The sequence below is a fragment of the Phascolarctos cinereus genome, unplaced genomic scaffold, assembly GCF_003287225.1.
Source record: "Phascolarctos cinereus isolate Bilbo 61053 unplaced genomic scaffold, phaCin_HiC Scaffold_726;HRSCAF=1367, whole genome shotgun sequence".
NCBI lineage: Eukaryota > Metazoa > Chordata > Mammalia > Diprotodontia > Phascolarctidae > Phascolarctos > Phascolarctos cinereus.
In genome coordinates, this window is record NW_027556098.1 from 425,466,983 (window position 1) to 425,489,387 (window position 22,405).

A 22,405-nucleotide genomic window follows, 5' to 3' on the forward strand; every position below is an offset into this window, starting at 1 on the left:
GTACGAGCTCTAGGTGAAGGAAACCCTTCCCACAATCATTGCTTCTATAAGTCTTCATTCCAATATGACTATTATGTCATCTTCTAATCTCCTTCTACCAGAGAAAACTTATCCCCTTTGAGAATATTCTTAAGACTTCTCTCCACTATGAACACTCTCATGCAAAATAAGAGATGATCCCTGGCTGCCTGACATTGAATCCATATGCAACTTCTCCTCAGAATGATTTTTCTTTCTTTTTTTGGCAATTGGGGTTAAGTGACTTGCCCAGGGTCACACAGATATTAAGTGTCATGTGTTTGGTCTGAGGTTGGATTTGAACTCAGGTCCCCCTGACTTCAGGGCCAGTGTTCTATCCACTACACTATCTAGCTGCCCCCAGAATAATTTTTCTAATGTTGAACCAGCTTGATGCTCCATTTGAATGTCTTTCCTCACTCATGACAGTGATAAATCTCTATCTACTATAAATTGTCTGATGGGATATAAGGGCTGACTGTTGTTTGAAGGCTTTATGTCATTGCTAATATTCCTAAAGTTTCTCTCCAATGTGGAATCTCTTATGTTCAATAGACTTGGATCGGTAATTAAAAGATCTGCTACATTCACAGTATTCATGGAGTTTCTACTGATATTTAGTAAGACTGGAGCTCTGTAGGAAAGCCTTTCCATACTGATTCCATTCATAAGATTTCTCTCCAGGGTGGATTCTCTGATGTATAATAAGAGACAAGTGTTCACTCAAAGCTTTACCACATTTGTGACGCTCATGTGGTTTCTCTCCAGTGTGAATTCTCTCATGAAAAACAAGACTAGAGTTACATTCGAAAGCCTTTCCACATTGATTATATTTATAAATTTTGTCCCAGCATGAATTCTCTGATGGCCAGTAAGGACTTATTTGTAACAGAAGGCCTTCTCACATTCTTACATTTATAAGGCTTCTCTCTAGTTGAATCTTCTGATTTTTAACATGATCTCAATTCCAATGAAGGACCTTCCCATCCTGATTACATGCATATGTTTTCATTCCATTATGAAATCTATGATGGTAAGGAAGAGTTGACTGATGGGTCAAGGTTGCTGCACCTTCTTTACATTCATAAGTTTGCTTTCTAGTGTAAATTATCTGATGGCATTTTTACATATCACATATTTAAAGATTTTTTTTTGACAGTATAACTTTGCTGATGTCTAATGAGGTCCAAACTTAAACTGAAGGCCATTTTCCTTTGATTTCCTTGACTTATTTGCATGTCAGGAGGCTTCTCTTGAGACTAATTAAGCTCCACCTGTTCTGTAAAGCATTCCCTGTATTTACTATACTGACAATAGTTATTACTTGAGTTCATTTTGTTACAATGATTTAGAACTGAATATTGTGTGAAGCTCTTCCCAACTTCATCAAAATCACAGAGATTCTTTGGATTTTGATCTGTCTTAACATCAGAGTAACAGATTTCTCTTGAACTCAAGTCCTAGGGATAGTTACCCACAAGTCTCTGTTGCCAAGATTCTTCCACAGAAATGTTCAGATTTGCAGCAGTCTCATTCCCCTCCAACCTGGTTACTGCACCTGAAGAAACAAACAAACATATGTACACAGACATGCAAACATCTAAATATATCCTTTTTCCTCCTTTAGCAGAAAGGAAACTGGTTTTTATTCTATTTGCCCAGTCACAAAGAAGAGTTTTCAAATTTAAATGTGCAAAATTAAATCATTTGAAAATGTCATCAGGAGCAGCTAAGTGGTGCAGTGGATAGAGCACTGGCCTGGAGTCAGGTAGACCTGAGTTCTAATCCAGTCTCAGACCAGACACTTGACACAGCTATATGCCTCTGGGCAAGTCACTTAACTCCAATTGCCTAGCAAAAAAAAAATGCCATCAGCTCTCATCTGCAGCATCATGTAACTTACAAAGAGCTTCACACACAATAACACTGGATGTTCACAACAGAAGTACAATACAGTCAGGGCAGGCTTCTCATTACACTTCACACCTCAGGCCATGGGCTCAGAATGACTGAGTGACCTGACCCAGTATCCTGCAGCTGAGACTAGAACTCAAACCCTGTGAGGGGGGTGTTCCTTCCATAGCACTAGATGACCTTTCCCTATCTCACTTTCAATACTTTCTTCAAATGCCTTTTAATTTTTTTTTTTGCTTTTTCTTTTGTCAATCTTAGATAATCTTCCTGCTTTTCTATAGTGATTGGTTTTGATGCACTATCACATGGTCATTCTTTGTAAAATTCATATACGAATGAGAAATAGGCTTACTCTTTCTAACTGCCATGTACTAATATTCAGTGTTATATCCAACTTTTCTTATATTCTGTTAAGACTGATAGATATTTTGCTGTTTGATGCAAATATAGTAAATGCTCACATTACTTCATCATCTATTAAATCATTAAGCATCGTAATTTCCCTGGAGAACCCTTTTAATCTTATTTTTTTTCTGTTGCCATGTCTGAGACCCCAACATGATTGCCAACATTTTTTCCAGTTCCCTGGGGTATAATAGATATTGGTTTGGCCCATCACTTCTTTAGGACAGCCGTTATCTATTTACTTTTCAAAGTTTACCTTTACTGATTCCAATCTGTCATGAGCAGGCATAGAGTGATTTCCATGTTCATGCCGTGATGATACTAAACTCGGACCACTGCTGACTAAGTGTAACAAATTCTTTTGGTTTCTCAACCTGAGATCAAATTGTTTCCAAACTGCCACAAAGGTTTGATGTGCAAGTGCAAACATTCCCCATGGATGGATCCAGTGTTCTCTCCACCATGAATCCCTGATGTAAAGGAACAGATCTCTGCAAAAGGCATTCTCACACTGAGTCCTTGGAGGGCTTGATCCTAAGATGAATTTTCTGGAGTCTAACAAGTTCTATAGACCATCTTAATGTCTTTCCACATTCATTATAGGAATATGATTTCAATCTCATGGAAATTCTCTCATGGGAAAAAAGATGTGACTTTAGCTTGAATGCTTTTTTGTATTGATTATATTAAGAAGGTATATCCTCTAGAATGGATTCTCTGATGTGAGAGCAATTATAATTTTTCTCATATTAATAACCACTCATTGATTTAGGCCTCAACTCTGCAACCCACAGTTTCTATTTTCATTCAGAAATCAGCCCTTCTAGGTGATTCAGCCAAGTCTCTAAAGGGCAGGGTTGATGAGGAGATGAAATCCTGGGGGAGACTTAACCAAGGGAGAAAGTTTAGAACTAACCAAAAGATAAAGAGATTTTGGTCTTGGGGTAAATACTGGTCCATTGTGTTTTAGTCAGAAAGGTCTGAGGGGAAGTAGATTCCCCCTTTCTTCTAGATTTCCCGAGGCATGGGTGGTCTAGGAAGGGATAAGGCTGTTTGTCTGAAATTGAGTGATGAATCCAGTCCCTCAGCTCCTCATTAGAGTAAGTCCACTTCAGCTTATAATATTCATTCTCAATAATTTTTAACCAATTAGGCATGATTTCTACCTGTTAGTAACATCCATTTATCTAAGGGCATAGAAGTGTTGAGAAGCATCCAAAATTCATCTTAGGTTTACTAGAGATAGCTAAATGACGATTCTTTTATTAACTGTTCAGTAACCAGAATAAAGGAAATGATACCTAGAAATGGACTTTTCATTCATCAGATTTGTTAGGAAAGGAGATGGTGTACATAAAGTTTTATCAAATTCTAAACACTCGTAAGATTTCTCCAGTGTGGATTTTCTGATGTTGAACAAGATTTGAGCTCAGTGGTAAAGCCTTGTACATTAATTACACTGTGGATTATCTCCATTGTGGATTATCTCATGCACAGCAAGTTTCCAGTTTAGTCAGAAAACTTTTCCACATTGATCACATTCATATGGTTTCTCCCCAGGGTGCATTTTCTGATGTAGGCTAAGATCACTTTTACATCTTAAAGCTTTTCCACACTAATTACATTTGTAAAGTTTCTCTCCAGTGTGGATTCTCTGATATAGACTAAGATAGCTTTTACACCTGAAAGCCTTAGGCTAGAACTCCAAATCTGTAAGTGGGCATGCTCTGTCCATGGTACTAGATGGCCTTTCTCTATTCCGCGTTTTTTTTAATGTGCTACATTTCACAGAATCCACAGAGGAGAAAAACCTTATGATTATTATCATTGTGGGAAAGTGTTTAGTCAATATCCCTTATTTACCATAAAAAAATTAATCCTGGAGTGAAACCACATGAGTGTCATGAATGTCGAAAGCTTTTAGTGAATACTAATCCTTCCTTATACATCAGAGAACTCACACTGATCACATTCATATAGTTTCTCCATACTGTGGATTCTCTGATGTAGACTAAGATCACTTTTATATTTGAAAGCCTTTCCACACTGATTACATTCATAAGGTTTCTCTCCAGTGTGGCTTCTCTGATGTATAGTAAGATCACTTTTAGCCCTGAAACCCTTACCACACTGAATACATTCATAAGGTTTCTCTCCAGTGTGGAATCTTTGATGTTTCATAAGGTTGCAGCTCTGTGTGAAAGTCTTTCCACGCTGAATATATTCATAAGATTTCTCTCCACTGTGTTTTCTCTGATGTATAATAAGGCTGGAGCTCTGTGTGAAAGTCTTTCCACACTGATTACATTCATAAGGTTTCTCTCCAGTGTGTTTTCTGTGATGTATAATAAGGTTGGAGCTCTGTGTGAAAGCCTTTCCACACTGATTGCATTCATATGGTTTCTCTCTAGTGTGGCTTCTCTGATGTAGAGTAAGATCACTTTTATACCTGAAAGCCTTAGCACACTGAATACTTTCATAAGGTTTCTCTTCAGTGTGGAGTCTTTGATGTTGAGTAAGTTTGAAGCTCTTTATGAAAGCTTTTCCGCACTGATTACATTCATAAGGTTTCTCTCCAGTGTGGAGTCTCTGATGGTTAATAAGGGTGGAGCTGTGTGTGAAAGTCTTTTCACACTGATGCCATTCATAAGGTTTCTCTCCAGTGTGGAGTCTTTGATGTCTAACAAGGTTGGAGCTCTGTGTGAAAGCCTTTCTACACTGAGTACATTCATAAGGTTTCTTTCTAGTGTGGAGACATTGAAGTTCAGTAAGTTTGGAGCTCTGTGTGAAAGTTTTTCCGCACTGATTACATTCATAAAGTGTCCTGCCAACGTGAGTCCTCTGATGTATAATGAAGGATGAGTATTCACTAAAAGCCTTACCACATTCTTGACACTCAGGTGGTTTCACTGCAGAATTAGTTTTTTGATGGTAAATAAAGGATGACTGCTGACTCAACACTTTCCCACAATGATGACAATCATGAGGATTTCCTCCTCTGTGGATTCCATGAAATGCAGCACATATTTGTCTCCCAGTGAAGTCACAAGGACCATCCCTCATGAAACTTTCCTCCTGAGTTTCTTTCACAGAAATGCTTAGCTTTGCAGTAGTCTCTTTCATTTCAGGTCTAATCTCTCCTGCAAGGAACAATAAAACATATATAAAGACACATGGACACACATATAAAATTATAATCCCTTCCCTCCATTGCCAGAAAATAAACTACTGAGAAAGCAGGATGTGCATCTTACTTCCCTGTCTCAGAGAAAAGTCAGCAAAGTTCAATGGACAGAATCAATCTTTTGAAAATTGCATTAGTTCACATCTGAGGGATGCTTCATTCACAAAGAGCTTCACACACAATCACATTGGATCCTCACAAAACCCTATGACACTGGAAGGACCAGCCTTAAGATTACATTTACAGCTCAGGCCATAAGCTGGGTGGGTGGCCTGCCTAACATCTATGCAGCTGAGGCTAGAACTCCAACCCTGCAAGTGGGCATGCTCTGTCCACTGTACTAGATGTTATTTCTCTATTGCATTTTCCTTTCTTTTCTTTTTCTTTTTTAAGAAAAATCATTTTATTATTGTATGTTGACTTGTTCTCTCTTCAGGTTTTCCTATTCCCTGAGAAACAATGTTATTCAAATTAGGCCAATTAATAGTCCTATATTGGGGCTATAACTTCAAGTGAAAACAAGTCAATCAATGTGGTAAACTTCACTGTAGCCTGGTTTTAAGAAATTGCCACAGCCACTGCCAACTTTGAGCAACCCCCACCCTGGTCAGTCAGCAGCCATCAACACTTGTCTAGAGGCACCATCAGTAACAAGATTATGATTCACTGAAGGCTCAGATGACAGATACCTTTTATTAGCAATGAAATATTTTTAAGTTTTAGTATATACATTTATTATTATTATTATTTTTTGGCCATTGGGGTTAAGTGACTTGCCCAGGAACACAAAGCTAGTAAGTGTCAAGTGTTTGGTCTGAGAACAGATTTAAACTCAGGTGCTCCTGACTTCAGGGCTGGTGCTTTATCCACTGCGCCACCTAGCTGCCCCCAGCATATATATTTTAGACAACAGTATTGCACACATAATAGACAACAGTATATAGTACACATAAGTTTTATATACATTGAGAAACTACAAAACTCATATGACTTAAATGATTGCAGTATTCACTTTACTGTGGTGCTCTAGAAGGGAACTTATAATGTCTCTGAGGTGTGCCTCAAATTTTTCTCATTCTTCTTTTCACTTTGATTCTTTCCTCCCTAATTCTACTCTCCTCCTTAAATTGTTACTAGCCTCACTCCTTGAGTGCCCTTATATCCCATAGAACTACATGTCTCTCTATTCTCAAACACTCTCTTTTCCCTGGGTCACCTAAGAGCAAGGTTCCTGATCTGTTGCTTCTTCTCAAGCATCAACCTGTTTGTAGGCAATGTTGGCAGCTCCTTGACTGCAGGGACTGGCTTTTCCCCTACCTAAAGCTTAGCGAGGTGCCTAGAAAAATGGAGGTGCTTCATCCATGCTTACTGTCTGATGACAGCCACATCCTTGAATATAACCAAGTTCTAAACCATCAAAAATCACAAGATTTAGAGCTGAAAGAGACTCCAGAATTCCTGTCATCTAACCCTCATCAAACGAGAGGAGGAAACTGAAGTGTGGAAAGGGGTTTAGCCAAAGGTGGTACCCTTGAGGATTGTCAGAGTCAGCACTTGAAAGCATCATTATCGAGTCCAATGGGCTTAATACCTAGAAAAGCATTTGATATAGTGAGTTGGAATGAAGTTGAGATAGGCATTACTATGGAGTGTGTCTCCCTATGGAATGTGGTCAAAAGTATGTATTTTCCCTGTGACAGAGTGGGTTCTATGGAAGAGACAGACAGAAGATGATCTGCAATTTCTTTTTTCTCAGAACTGATAGAAGCGATACGCTATGAAGAAAATTCTGTAGGGAGTTTCTTAGAAGCTGGCAAGTACAGTGTATTCTGTAGGGGTTTGTGAATTTATGTGTGACTACAGAAGAAAGGAAAGAAAAAGAAAAGATCTAGTTAATTTCCTGAGAGGTTGAAACAAAGTCTTATCTAGATAAAACATGAAAAGAATTCAAGTGGCATACTAACTACAGTCTGGACTGAACCAAGGGCTATGAGGCTTTCCAGCGAAGGGAAGAAGAGGTATCTGTTGTGACAATGAGAGCTTGAGGCTGCCCTGGGTACAATGTGTCATGGCCAAAACATCTTTTGCCTTCACTTTATGATTATTTTCACTCATCAATAACATTTTTTATTAAAATATTTGGTTTCTACAGTTGGTCATTTCTGTTGGTCTTTTTGCTCCAAGTGAACCAAAATGACATCTCTAAGTCAGGGTCAAGGTATAGTGTATCTGACCATGGATGATCAGACTACTAGAGCCCAGAAGGCTCCTCCCCAGTTTGGGCACAAAGAGTTCACATGAACATTTGAGGTAGAGATGGCTCTGAATTTGCATATCTCACCATTCTTTTGAGCTACTACCTTTCTGCATTGCTCACATGGCACAGCACATTCTTTGATGTGGGCACGACATGCTGTGTGGTCCTTTGCCAATGTCTCCCATGACTCACAATTGATTACAATGTTCTTCAGAGAGAGCTTGGGAATGTCCTTGTATCACTTCTTCTGACTACCTTGTAAGTGCCTTCTTTGTATGAGTTCTCTCTAAATGGTCTTTTAGGCAAACATTCTTTTGGCATTTGGACATTGCATCCAGCGCATCAGAGATGTGCTCTCTGCAATAGAGTGTGAATGCTTGGAAGTCTAACTTGAGGGAAGGACCTCAGTGTCCAGCACTTTTTCTTGCCAGGTGATCTTTAGAACTTTCCTGAAAGAATTCACATTGAAGAAATTCAGTTTCCTGGCATGGCAGTAGTATGCTGTCCAGCTATCACAGGCAAATAACAATGAGGTCAGCACAAGAGCTCTGTAAGCTTTCAGTGTGGTATGCACTCTAATACCTCTTCTTTCCTACAGTTGTCTTGGCAGCCTCCCAAGCAATGAGCTATCTCTGGCAAAGCAGGTGGTCAACTCTTAAAATTAGTTATATCACATATGAAATAATCTGAAGTACATAATTTGCTAGTAAATAATGATCTAATTGTAACAGCTTACAGGTTACCTTTAAGTAAGGTCAACTAATTACTCAGTAATTTTTGACAAAGGTGTGATTTACACAGTTTATTTTTATTACAGAAGAGAAAGAAAAAAATTACAACAACCTTAGAAACATGTTTTGAACAAAATTCAACTGGACAAGGCTGGTCATCTGATTACTTATCCCTCCTGAGTTTTCTTGACCCAGATTCATCCTGTGTCTATCATACTGTCCATCAAAGTGAGAAAACCTCAGAAGTCCTTGCTCTGCAGCTGATGAGTTTTGCAACCAAAAGTTTACTTTACTTTAAAGGAGCAAATAGTTTGAAGGAAGATTGGAAAAGAACTTGTGATTTGTAGGTAGCAGTCATATCGCATCCTCCAGCTGTCAGAAAGTGAAACCCAACCTTAGAAAATAATACTGCTCAATGTAGACTAAACCTCCAGCTGAAGAAAACATTAAAAGAAGCTAATCCACTATGGCAGGAAAGAGGAACTTAGGGTATTGTTAACCTCTTTTCTGCAGCAGCCAGAAATGGGAATTTAGCCTGTCACAAGTCTTATAGCCCTATGATTATTTTACTCCTACAAAGATATATGTCTTACTGTAAATTATCTATGACTAAATGATAAAGTCTTACAAATCTGTGTATTTGCTAAATCTACAGGTAACCTAGATTTAGAAGAATATCTATGTTACTCTGGCTTAGCTGTGAGGGCTAGCTTTTCCCAAAGAAGTGAACCTAATGCTACAATCAAACTAAAAATAAAGCAAAGAAATTAAATAGTAATTCATTTAAAGGTAGTTTCTTTTCACAACCTCATGACCTCTGTGTACATGCTAGAAAGTGTACTGTCAAAGTAAGTGAACTTGTTCAGAGGATTCAAAATTTCTACATTTCCTGTAACTAACAGATGGTGCCATGCTGAATGGTGAAGAACCTTTGCTTTTTTTTTTTACATCTTTAACAATATATTTTCTCCTAGTGACATGGTAAATTTTTTTTAATGTTTTTTAAAGTTTTGAGTTCCAAATTCTATCCCTCCTTCCTTCCCAGCTCCCTAAGACAGTAAGCAATCAGATATATTATACATGTGCAATCATGCAGAATATTTCCATGTTAATCATTTTGTAAAGGGAGATTTTGAAAAAAAAAGAAAAATAATGAATGAAAGAAAGCGAAAACAATATCATCCATGAAAACAACACAGTTCTTTCTCTGCAGGTGGATAGCATGCTTCATCATTAGTCCTTTGGGATTTTTTTGTGGGTCATTGTATTGCTGAGAATAACTAAATTATTCATAGTTCTTCATTGAACATTATTGCTGTTACTGTATATAATGTTCTCCTGGTTCTGTTCACTTCATTTTGTATGAGTTCATGTAAGTCTTTCCAGACTTTTCTGAAATTATCTTGCTTTTTGTTTCTGAAAGCACAGTAATATTCCATTACCATCATACACCACAGCTTGTTAAGCCATTCCCAGTTGATTGGCATCCCTTCAATTTCTGATTCTTAGCCACCACAAATAGAGCCACTATATATATTTTTTTGTACAAATAGGCACTTTCCACTTTTTTTTATGGCTTCGGGTTATATACCTAGCAGGGGTATTGCTGGATTAAAAATTATGTGAAGTATTAGAACTCTTTGGGTATTGCTCGAAATTGCTCTCCAGAATGGTTGGATCAGTTCATAACTCCACCAACAGTGCAGTAATGCATTAATAAAGTTTTCCCACATCCCCTCCTTTTTTGCCATATTAGCCAATCTGGTGGGTGTGAGATGGTACCTCAGAGTTGTTTTAATTTGCACTTCTTTAATCAATTGTGATTGAGAGGTAAGAGGAAGGAGGCAGGTAGATATTTGGGAACTCAAAATTTAGGAATAAAAAATGTTTTTATATATCATTGGGGAAAACATGAAATATGTAAAAAAGACTCATAGCCAATGGCAGTTAGGTGGCACAGTAGATAGAGCACCAGGCCTGGAATCAGGAGGATCTGAGTTCACATATACCCTCAGACACTAGCAATGTGCCCCTGGGCAAGTCACTTAAGCCTGTTTACCTCAGATCCTCCTTTGTAAAATGATCTAGGGAAGGAAATGGCAAACCACTCTAGTACATCTACCAAGAAAACCCCAAAGTGTGGCAGGAAGAGTCAGACATGACTGAAACAACTGAAAAACAATGATAAATAGCCATTCCCCAAAACATAAATGGTCAAAAATATGAATAAAGGATTCTCAAAAGAACTGCCAAGTATTCCCAACCACATGAAAAAAATGCTCCCAACCACTAGAAAGAGAAATGTAAACCAAAACAACAGAGAGGCTTCATCTCATACTCCTCAAAAATTGACAAAAATGGCACCAGTCAACGTTGGAGGGGTTTGGGAAGATGGGCACACTAATACAACTTTGGGGGAGGTAGGAAATGGTAGAAGATCATGAAGATCTGAGTTCAAATCCAGCCTCAGACTCTAACAGGCTATGTGACCCTGGTTGGTCTGTTTGCCTCAGTTTCCTGAACTGTGAAATAAAGATAATAAGAACACCTAACATGTAGAGTTGTTGTGAACCTGGTCAAAAGTGGGTTTTGGAGAGAAAGTAAGTCACTCCATTGTGTCTTTACCTTTGATCCTGATGCCTCTTTGACAAGAACTGTGTGTCTCCTTCAATACCCTCCCATCCCCTATTGGAAAAGAAAACTCTTTGAATAATTCCCCAAAACTCAGCTCTTTCCCTATATCCTCTCTATCAAGGGAAGTACTAGTCCCTTCACAAATGCCAATTCACAATAGTATGCCATTAGGTGATATTATTTTCCCCATTTGACGTTTGAGAAAACTGAAGCAAACGGAGGTTAAGTGAGAGGCACACAGCTAGTAACTGCCTGAGGCTGGATTTAAACCCTGGCATCCTTGACTCCAGACCCAGGGCTCTCTCTACTGCACTCCCATCTGCCTCTACCTTCCAGATAATCATAACTATGCAATGAATCCATCCTTCTATGAAGAAGGTGTACCAGGACCAAATTTTCTGATTCCTAATTGGCTCCATGATCTTCACTCCCACCTCTCCCCAAAGCTCCCAAAAATAAATACTGTGGAATCCTTGCTCAAGAAGTCCTGGGACCCATCCTGTGCTCTTTGCTTGCCAGACCCTGTCAATGGCAGGAATAACAGACAGGCCAAGAATCAGAATTTGGATTAACTAAGGTACACTGAGCTGCCCAGCAGGAGAATTTCACCAGAAGAGGCAAAGATTCCCTGAATGAACAGTAACAAGGTGTTTATAGGTTTCAGGGAGTGAGGACCAGGGTAGGGTACAGGGCCAAAGCTGATTCTCCAAGGCTGATCAGGCACATCCTATTTTGGGTTACTTGCATTACAAGCATTGATGGGAGAAGAAGCCAGATATGTGTGAACATGATGGAGTGATTTTTCAAATGCAGTGGCTTTGTATGCACACTCTTTTCCCTAAAGGCAGCTAAATTACTAGTTTTTCTCCATCCTCATCCCTGATTCCCCATGTCCAGGGCTGCCAGTTCCCAGAGAAGGTATGATGTCTTATTTTGAGGAAAAGGAAGCACCATGGCTGCTGGAGCAAGAAGGCCTGAGGTGAGTGTCCTGGTGAGTGAGGTGAAAACAGGTGGATGAGAGTTGTGATGACAAATGACTTCTAGGTGTGGAGGTGAAGCAAGTGTTAGGTTTGGAGGATGGAAGAACTGACTTGGAATTCTTTTTTAGACACTTTATCAGTGGGATCTGGATAAGCCAGAAAACCACTGAGTCTCAGTTTCCTCACGCGTGAAATGAAGGAGTTGAACACCATGGCCTTTAAGCTGTCTTCCAGTGATAAATCTCTGATTCTATAAAAAGTTATTGTTTTGAATTTGAGGGCATGGAACTCCCCTGCAAATGCAAAAAAGGGTTAGGTTTTCCAAGATGGGCTTTTAGATCTTCTTCAATTCAATGAACATTTTTTTAAGGGTCTGTTATGTGCTGTGCTAAGCACCAGTGATCTAAAGAGATACAAAGAACATCCCCTGCTCTCCTGGAGCTCACAGACTGGTGGGGCAGACAACATGCCAACAACTACATAGAAACCTGTTATGGGTAGGACAAATCAGAGCTCATTGAGAGAAGGAAGGCACTAAAGTGAAGGACTGAGAAAAGCTTACTGTGGAAGGGGGGCTCTAGCTGGGGATTCAGGGAAGCCAGGGTGAGCATTCTAGGTGTAGGAATGGTGAGGATAGCCTGTGGAGTCATGAAGTGGAGTGTCCTGTTCACAGAAGAGAAGGGAGCCCGTAGCACTAGAGTATAGCATGTTTGGTGGAGATATAAGGTAAAAGAAGACTGGAAGAGTAGGAGAGGGGTTGGTGATAAAAGGGTGTGTAGTGGCAGTGTTGGAAGAGAAGGGGGTATATGGGAGAGATGTTTACCAAGGTGGAATCACAGGACTTTGCAGCAGATTGAGTATGGGGGTCAGGAGTGTGAATTGTGAGAGTCGGTGAGGAATGCATGACACTTCATGTGTGAGTGTGCACTATTGTGAAGATGCCTTGAAGAATTTTAGAAGAGTAGGGAGATGGAACCATCGGGGGGAAAGAATGTATTTAGTTTGGAGCACCAGGAGAGGAGGGTCACTAAAACCCAGAGAGAGAGGAATGGGTGATTGACTGGCAAAGGCTACAGAGAAGTCAAGAAGGATGAGGATGAAGAAATGGCCAGTGGACTTAGCAACGTTGAGATTTGGGGCCATTTTGGAGAAAGGAGTTTCCATTGGACAATGACATTGGGTGCTAGACTGCAGAGAATTTCAGAGAAAGCAAAGGAAATGAGTTGGAGACACCCATTGTTAATGGGCTTCTCCATTTGTTTAGCCAAGAAATGGAAAAAAGAAATTGGAAACTATCTCCTAGGTTGAATGACTCAAGTGGCGGTGTTTTGATGATTAGAGAGAAATGACTTTATTTGTGACAACAGGGAAGGAGTCGTTAGTGTGGGAGAGACTGAAAAGTACTAAAAAAAGGCAAGGCTGAAGAGGCAGTATACTGAGGAAGGTGCCGTGCTGGAATGGGATCATTTACACATGGAAAGGAGTTTGCTTTAGCTAGCAGAGGGAGGACTGCTTTCATCTATTACTGGTATCATAGAGGAAAAAAAGGCACTTCACTTATTGGAGATGAGGAGGATAAGATAGCTCTTGTTAAGTATCCAATTTTTTTTTTAATGAAATATGGGGCAAATTTCCCTGCTGAGAAGGTGAGTAGTGAGTGGATAGAGTAAGAACAAGAAATAAGGAAGGGTTGGGGAGGAATAAAAGAATTGGAAAAGCTGCTCTGGTAAATGTAATAGGGAGTCAATCATGGTTATTCACTCATTTCAGTTGTTTCTGACTCTTCATGACCCAATTTGGGGTTTTCTTGGCAAAGATAACTAGAATGGTTTGCCATTTACTTTTCTGGCCTATTTTGCAGATGAGGAAACTGAAGTCAGCAGGCCTAAGTGACTTGTCCAGGGTCACACAGCTGGTAAGTGTGTGACGCTGGATTTGAATTTCAGTCTTCTTGACCAGTACTCTATCCCCTTCAGCACCGAGCTGCCCCAAGGGAGTCAGTTAGTGAGATGTCTTAGCATGGCCTTTCCACAGTGAATGCCACACTAAGATTATGTAGCCTGAATGTGAAGTGGACCAGTCAGCCTGGTTTTTATGATTTTCTTTCTGTCCATTCAGCAGCATGTAAATAGTTGCAAAGGTTGCTGCCTCAGAATTAATCTAAGGCTGTGCTTTACATAAATTATCAACCTCTTTCCCTCCCCTGATCTCTGAGGCTCAATCTTTGGCCCATTCTTGCATAATCGTTGGCTAGATTCATTGAGTTGACAGCCACTCTCAGTTTGGGGAAATGGGAGGCAGAAACTCCCAGGTGTCCAATAGTATGAGATGCTTCAGGAGCCTAGAAAGAACTGTTTGTGGTCTTCATCTGGTCAGGTTCCAACAAGGTTAGAATCAAACAGAAGTCACTCAACACAGGGGATAAGGTGGAAGAAAGGGCCAGAAATGGGTCTGAGGCCATAACCTGGGTTGGCTAACTAAGATAGAGACCAGAATACAGGGACTGAGGTACAGCCTGGGGCCTGGTTTCAGCCCTGGGCCCAGTCATTATTAGTAAGCATGGATGAAGCACCTCAAGTTTTCTAAGCACCTCACTAAGCTTTAGGAGGCGGAAAGCCAGTCCCTGCTGTCAAGGAACTGCCAATGTGGCCTACAAACATGGAGATGCTTGAGAAGAAGTAACAGATCAGGAGCCTTGCTCTTAGCTGATCCAGGGAAAGGAGAGTGTTTGGGAATGGAGAGACATGTAGTTCAAAAGGATATGAGGGAACTCAAGGAGTGAGGCTAGTAACAGTTTAAGAAGAGTAGAATTAGGGAGCAAAGACTCAAAATCAAAACAAGAATGAGAAAAATTTCAGTTACACCTCAGAGGTATTGTGGGTTCAGTTCCAGAGCTCCACAGTAAAGTTAATATTGCAATGAAATAAGTCACCTGAATTATTTTGTTTCCCTGTGCATATACAAGTTATTTTTTTTCAATATACTGTTGTCTGTTACATGTCCAATCCTATTGTATCTTAAAAATGTACATACTTAAATTTTAAAATATTTCATTGCTAATGAAAGTTATCTATCATGGATAGAGCAGCAGCCCTGGAGTCAGGGGGACCTGAGTTCAAATCTGGCCTCAGAAGCTTGACACTTACTAGCTGTGTGACCCTGGGCAAATCACTTAACCCCATTGCCTCGCCCAAAAGAAATGAATAAATAAAAGCCATCTATCATTTGAGCTTTCAGTGATTCTTAATCTTATTGCTGGTGGAGTCTTTGGCACAGTGTTGATGGCTGCTGATTGATCAGGGTGGTGGTTGCTCAAGGTTGTTGACGGCTGTGGCAATTTCTTAAAATAAGGTAACACTGAAGTTTGCACAAGAATTGACTCTTCTTTTCCCTTGAACTTAAAGCCCCATTGTAGGGTTATTAATTAGCCTGATTTGAATACTGTTGTGCCTCAGGAAATAGGAAGAGCTGAAGAGAGGGACAGAACAAATCAACATGTAATAATAAAATAAATTTTCTTAAAAGGAAAACAAAACAAAAGAAAATTCAATGGAGAAAAGCTGTGTAGCACTGTGGACGAGCATGCCCAGTCACAGGGTTGGAGTTCTCTCAGCTGCAGGGATGTTGGTCAGGTCACCCAGCCATTCTACACTCATGGCCTGAGCTGTGAATGTAATGAGAATGCTGGGTCTACTGGTGTCACAGGTATTTGTGAGGATCCAATGTGATTGTGTCTGAAGCTCTTTTTAAATCAAGTTATCCTGCAGATGTGAGCTAATGGCATTTTCAAATGACTGATTCTGTCCATTTATCTATGTAGACTTTTGTCTTAGCCTGGGGAAGTAGAATGTAGATCCATTAGTTTACTTCCCCCCTGGGGGCAGCTAGGTGGCACAGTGGATAGAGCACTGGCCCTGGAGTCAGGAGGACCTGAGTTCAAATCCGATCTCAAAACTTGACACTTACTAGCTGTGTGACCCTGGGCAAATCACTTAACCCCAACTGCTTCACAAAAAAAAAGTTTACTTTCTCCCAATGGAAGGAAGAGGATAAAATTATATGTGTGTGTTCATTTGTCTGTCTGTATGTCTTTTTGTTTGTTTCTTACAGAAATAGAGATTAGACCTGAAATGAAAGAGATTACTGCAAAGCTAAGCATTTCTGTGGAAGAAATTCACGAGGAAAGTTTCATGAGGGATGGTCCCTGTCACTTCACTAAGAGACAGATCTGTGCTGTATTTCACAGAATCCACACAGGAGAAAAATGTTATGATTCTTATCATTGTGGGAAAGACTTGAGTCAACAGTCATCCTTTATTTACCATCAAAAAATTAATACTGGGGAGAAACCACATGAGTGTCATGAATGTGGTAAAGCTTTTAGGAAAGACTTATCCTTCATTATACATCAGAGAATTCAGACTGGCAGGAAACCTTATAGATGTGATCAATGTGGAAAGGCTTTCAGAGAGAACTCCAAACTTGCTCTACATTAGAGCATCCATTCTGGAGAGAAAACTTATGGATGTAATCAGTGTGGAAATGCCTTCAAAAAGAGGGCCCATTAAGCTCTACATCAAAGAATCCACAGTGGAGAAAAACTTATGAATGTGATAAACATGGAAAGGCTTTCACACAGAGTTGCAATCTTGCTGTACATCAGAAAGTCCACAGTGGAGAGAAACCTCATGAATGTAATCACTGTGGAAAGGCTTTTCGAAGAAGCTCTGATCTTGTACATCAGAGATGTCACACTGGAGAGAAACCTCATGAATGTAATCAATGTGGAAAGGCTTTCAGTTGCAGCTCCAGCCTTACTGAACCTCAGAGAATCCACACTGGAGAAAAAACTTATGAATGTGATAAATGTGGAAAGGCTTTTAGAAGAAGCTCTGACCTTGTTGTACATCAGAGATGTCACTCTGGAGAGAAACCTTATGAATGTAATCAATGTGGAAAGGCTTTCAAACATTGTTGTGATCTTTCTGTACATCAGAGAATCCACACTGGAGAGAAATCTTAGGAGTGTGTAGTATGTCATAAACCTTTTAATGCATGCTCTTCCCTGACTAAACATCAGAGAATCTATACTAGAGGATAAACCTCATTAATATAATCAACATGGAAAATCATTTAGGCTGAAGCCTTCCCTTATTTCTCATCATAGAATTTACAGGAGATAGAAATAATATCCCTGTCATGAATGTGGACATTCATCCAAATGGAGTACAGAGCCTGTTAGACATCAGAAAATTCACCTTGGAAACAAGCCCTCTAAGGACTCAGTATTGGAAGGCCTTCAACCAGAGATCATCTCTTCCTTTACATCAAGGATTCATACTGGAGAGAAGACTTAAGAATGTGCTCAATGAGATCCTGTCTTTCCCAGGATGGTGGAACTCATTTGACATCACTATATTCACTATGGACAGAAGCTTTACAAAAGCAGCAATTGTGGGAAGTCCTTCAAGTGGAGTTCATACGTGCATCTTCATTGGAAAAACCTGCTGGAGATAAAAGGGATCTAATTAATGAAAGAAGGCCTCTTCCTGCAACACAGACTTCATTAGACATCACATATTTTATACTGGGTATGAAGCCCTGAAAATGGATTGAATTTTTCTCTGAAATTCTAAGTTTTCTTATGACTTCCCTAAAATATTCTGTGGCATTCTTCTGCCATTCCCCAGTTGATTGGTACTCACTTTGTCTCATGATGTTGTCTGGCACAAAACATGTTAATATAAATATTTTGCTATCTATCAGATGCTCATTTTTGTAATGATGTTTTACTCTGCTAGGTGGCACAATGAATAGAGGGCTCTCTGTGAGTCCACAAGACCTCAGTTCAAATTAAACCTCTGATGCTCCCTGGTTATGTGACCCAGGACAAGTTATGTTTTAACCTATTCCTGGATGAATTTCTCCATTTGTAGAATGAGAGTAATAATAGCATCTACCTGCCAGGGTCAATGAGTGGATCAAATGAGACAGTATTTGTCAAGCACTTTGCAAGCATTAAGTCACCATGTAATGTGGAATCATGAGCCTCATAACAATGTCAAAAGTTATAGATAGTTTAGTCACTTTTCCCTTTTATTCAAATTGACATTCAGAAGAATGTAGGTGAAAGCAGTGTGTTGTAATGGATAGGGAAAAGGGGTAGAGTTGCAAGACTTGACTTCAAATCTTGTTTTAGATGCTCTCTCAGTGTGTAACTCTGGTTGAGGAATAACCTTTCTTTACCTCCATTTACTCATCTCTGAAAAGGGGAGGTTGTGTCAGATTAGTCAATATGACAGAAAAGGAAAATGATAAATGTTGGAGAAGATATGGGAAAATTGAGACACTAATGCATTGTCTGTGGAGTTGTATATTTATCTAACCATTATTGAGAACACTTTGGAATTATGCCCAATAGGCAATTAAACTATGCATACCCTTTGATCCAACAATACCACTACTAGATCTGTATCCCAAAGACATCACAAAAAAAGGAAAAGGACCTATGTATGCAAAAATATAGCAGCTCTTTTTGTGGTAGTAAATTGGTAGTTGAGGAAACCCTATCAGTTGGGGAATAGCTGAGGAAGTTGTGGTATATCAATGCAATGGAATACTATTGTGCTGTAAGAAATGATGAGCAGGTAGATTTCAGAAAAACCTGGAAAGACTTACATGAACTGATACAAAGTGGTGTGAGCAGAATCAACAGAATATTGTATGCAGTAACAATGATGTTGTGTGATGGTTAGCTATGGCAGACTTAGCTCTTCTCAGCAATACAATGATCAAAGACAATTCCAAAAGACTCATGATGGAAAATGCTGTCCACATCCAGAGAAAGAAATATAAATTTTGAATGCAGATCAAAGCATACTCTTTTCACTTTTTTAATGGCTTTTCCCTTTTGTTGAGGGCTTGCACTGATGGGTTTGAGGATTTAGGTCATGCCAGGTTGTTCCTGTTCCTGTCCATTATCTAAGAGCCACCTAGATCAGAACTTATGCTCTCCAACCTCTCCCAGGTGCTGTCTTTACCTTGAGAAGATGAAGGATTTTCAACAAACCTTGAAAGATAAGCGGGAAATGAGGAGATGACTCCGGGGGAGACTACCCTCAATTACTGTTACCATGATAAAAATTATTGTTGATACTTGGCTTTTTCCACTCTGGGTTCTGTTCCCATGACTAGGGTATAAAAACTCTAGCCCTCAGATCAATAAAAGGACTGGTTCTGAACCTGTTACCCACCTGGCCCACATATCTCTTTATCTCTCTCATACTCACCTGAAAATAAACACTGTCAGGGACCCGTGACACCCTTTTGTTCCATTTTTTTCTTTCACAATATGATTAATGTGGAAATATGTTTACATGATTGCACTTGTATAACCTATACCAAATTGGTGCCATCTTGGGGAGGGTGAATGGGAGGAAGGTAGGCAGAAATAAAAATTGAAACTCAAAATCTTATAAAAAAAATGTTGGCCAAAAAAAATTAGGTGGGGAAGGAGGGAAGAAAGCAGATAGTTCACTACTTAAAATGGAACAACCAAAATAAATACAACATAAAATGGGGAGTTTGGACTCAATGCCTTCTATGGTCCCTTCCAACTCAAAATTGGAGTTCTCATGAAAAGTACATTCATATGTCCCTTTCCAAAGCTCCTCTGGTATTTCAGGAAGGAGGCCTAGGAGGACCAGGTTGTTAGTCACTGGAATAGTCCTGTGTTACTTACAAAATAGAGACCTTATGCTAATTAAATGTATAATATGCTAAAAGAAAAAAAAGGAATACGCTAACTCCATGTTCAACAGATGCCAAGACCTCTCCTGCTACAATAGGATTTACTAATCACTACAAAATGCTGGTAAAACTGGCAAGCAGTTTGGCTGAAACTAGGTGTAGACCAACATCTCATAGTGCAGAATAGGATTAGCTCCAAATGGATACATACCTGAGATATGAAAGGTCACTTGAAACAAAGCAGAAAAACCATAATGAATATTCATTTTGTAATTTTGGAGTGGAAAAAAGTGCATCCCCCGAGAAGAAGTGGAGGAAAGTATACAGAATGAAATGGTGATTTTTTTTTTATCACACAGAGGAACTAAATGTATCTAAAATGTAAAAGGGAAGCAATTAAATGGGGGATTGATTCGGACCATTTCTGCAACAAAGGTCTCATTTCCAAGTATTTAAAGAATGAATACAAATATATAAAAACGAGCCATTCCCCAGTCGATCTCTTCTCAAAAGGTATGAATAGATTTCCAAGGGAGAAATCTAAGTTTTCAATGACCATATTTAATAAAATGGCCCAGGTCCTGAATGCAGAGCAAAGCATATTTCTTTCTTTTTCTTGTGGTTTTCCTCTTTTCTTCTGATTCTTTCACATCATAACTGATGTGGAAATATAATGTGAGTATACATGTATAGCCTATATTAGATTGCTTACTCTCTTTGGGAGGGGTGAGAGGAGGAAAAGTAGGAGAAAAAAAATTTGGAACTCAAAATCTTATAAAAGTGAATGTGGAAAACTGTCTTTACCTGTAATTGGAAAAAATAAAATACTATTAACTGGTGGTGGGGGAATGATCCACGTCTCTAACCGCTAATCCACATCACTAACAATTAGAAAGATTTTCAGGTCAGTAAAGGTGATAAGAAAATGACAATCACTAATATTAGAGGGAATTCACAAACGTTTGTTGACAAACAGTGTTCCTGCATTGTCTTTATCAAATGAAAATGTGTCATCCTACACTGTGCATCATTCAACTCTATCAGGACATAGGTAACATTTCATCTTTTGTCCTCTGCAGACATGATTGGTCATTGCATTTATGTGAGTTCTTAAGACTTTCAGACTGATTTTTCATTGCTTTATTGTTTTTATTTGTAAGGTGTTCTGGTTCTCCCCATTTTTCTTTATAGTAGTTGATATAAATGTTTCCACGTTCTTTTCCAAACCTCACCTTCATTTTTTACAGAATACCTTCTTTCATCTCATTCACGGAAATGATGGATATTTGGAGGAATTTATTTTCCTTGAGTACATATTAGCTTCAGAGAAGTCTGGGGAAGATCAGATGAGAGGGGGAAAAAAATGAATTTAAATTCATAAATTTTTTAAAACAAAGAGCCCAAACATAGCTTTGTTTCACTCAATCAGCAACTGGGAAAGTGCAAGAGCATTGTCTGTTATCCAGAACCCACACAACCATGCCATCATGAAAGTGACACACAATACTGATGAACTTCTCTGGGTAACCAAATTTTGACATAATTTTCCATAAGCTGTCATGACTGACAGTGTCAAAGGACCTGGTCAGATCTACAAACATTGCAAGCAGACCTCTGTTCTGCTCCTAGCATTTCTCCTGCAGTTGTCAAGCAACAAGCCCCATACTGACCATTCCTCCTGGCCTTTTCTGAAGCCACTCTGGCTCTCAGACAGATGATGATCTTCCAGGTAAAGATTAGCCTACTAAGGAGGAGTCTAGCAAGAATCTTCCTAGAGGTGACTAAGAGAGAGAACCCCCTGTGATTTTCACAGGAAAATCTATTTGCTTTATCTTTATAGAGATGGACAATGGAGGCATCCTTGAACTCCTGGAGGATAATCTCCTCTTGCCATATAACCCAGAAAATGTCTGTCAACTTTTGTATGAGTAATGGACCCTCCACATTGTAATTCTCATCTGAAATAGAATCAGCACCAGGTGCTTCACCACATGAAAGGAGCTTAATGGCATTCAAACCCTCTTCAGTTGGAACTTCAGCTAGGGAAGGATTGACTTCAACCTGAGGTAAATGGTCAATGGCTTCAGCATTGATTGATGATGGTCTGTTGGGAACATAATGGAAAGGTTCAGCCCACCTCTCTCTAGAATCATGTCCTTATCACTAATCAATGTGGCTCCATCAGCATGGATATTTTAGATGCACCATGGGACTTTGGCCCATAAATAGCCTTCAGGACATCATAAAAGCACTTTGGAGTATTAGTATTAGAATAAAAATTGAATTTCATGTGCCTTCTTACTAAGCCAAGAATCCTGCGTCTCTCTAAGCTTGGTTTGTACTTTATTTTTAAGGGAAGTAAATACTGCCTTCTTAGAGAGATGGATGAACTATCTTGCTGGTAAACCCTGTGCAGTTTTCTTTTTTCATTTAGCAGCTTCTGAATTTCCCCATCATTTGCATCAAACAAGTCTTGATTTTTGCGAGTGTTCTGACCCAGATGAACAATGCAGTGCTGTACACCAAACCTCTG

General features: G+C 39.3%; 2 protein-coding genes and 1 long non-coding RNA gene across 3 annotated transcripts in view; 1 reads left to right on the plus strand and 2 right to left on the minus strand.

The window, feature by feature from the left end:
• The window catches only part of LOC110197754 (uncharacterized), a 420,263-nt gene that overhangs the window by 134,397 nt on the left and 263,461 nt on the right, over window positions 1-22,405 (plus strand).
• LOC144454442 (uncharacterized) overlaps window positions 1-22,405 on the minus strand; it is a 351,830-nt gene that overhangs the window by 19,682 nt on the left and 309,743 nt on the right. The window lies entirely within an intron of this gene.
• Window positions 4,279-5,400, minus strand: LOC144454305 (uncharacterized). Its single transcript, XM_078146064.1, has one exon. It carries the CDS (start codon window positions 5,398-5,400, stop codon window positions 4,279-4,281), a length of 1,122 nt encoding a protein of 373 aa, XP_078002190.1.

Coding starts and splice junctions, on each gene's coding strand:
- LOC144454305 (XM_078146064.1), bottom strand. CDS start 5,400: ATGAGGGATGGTCCTTGTGACTTCACTGGGAGACAAATATGTGCTGCA.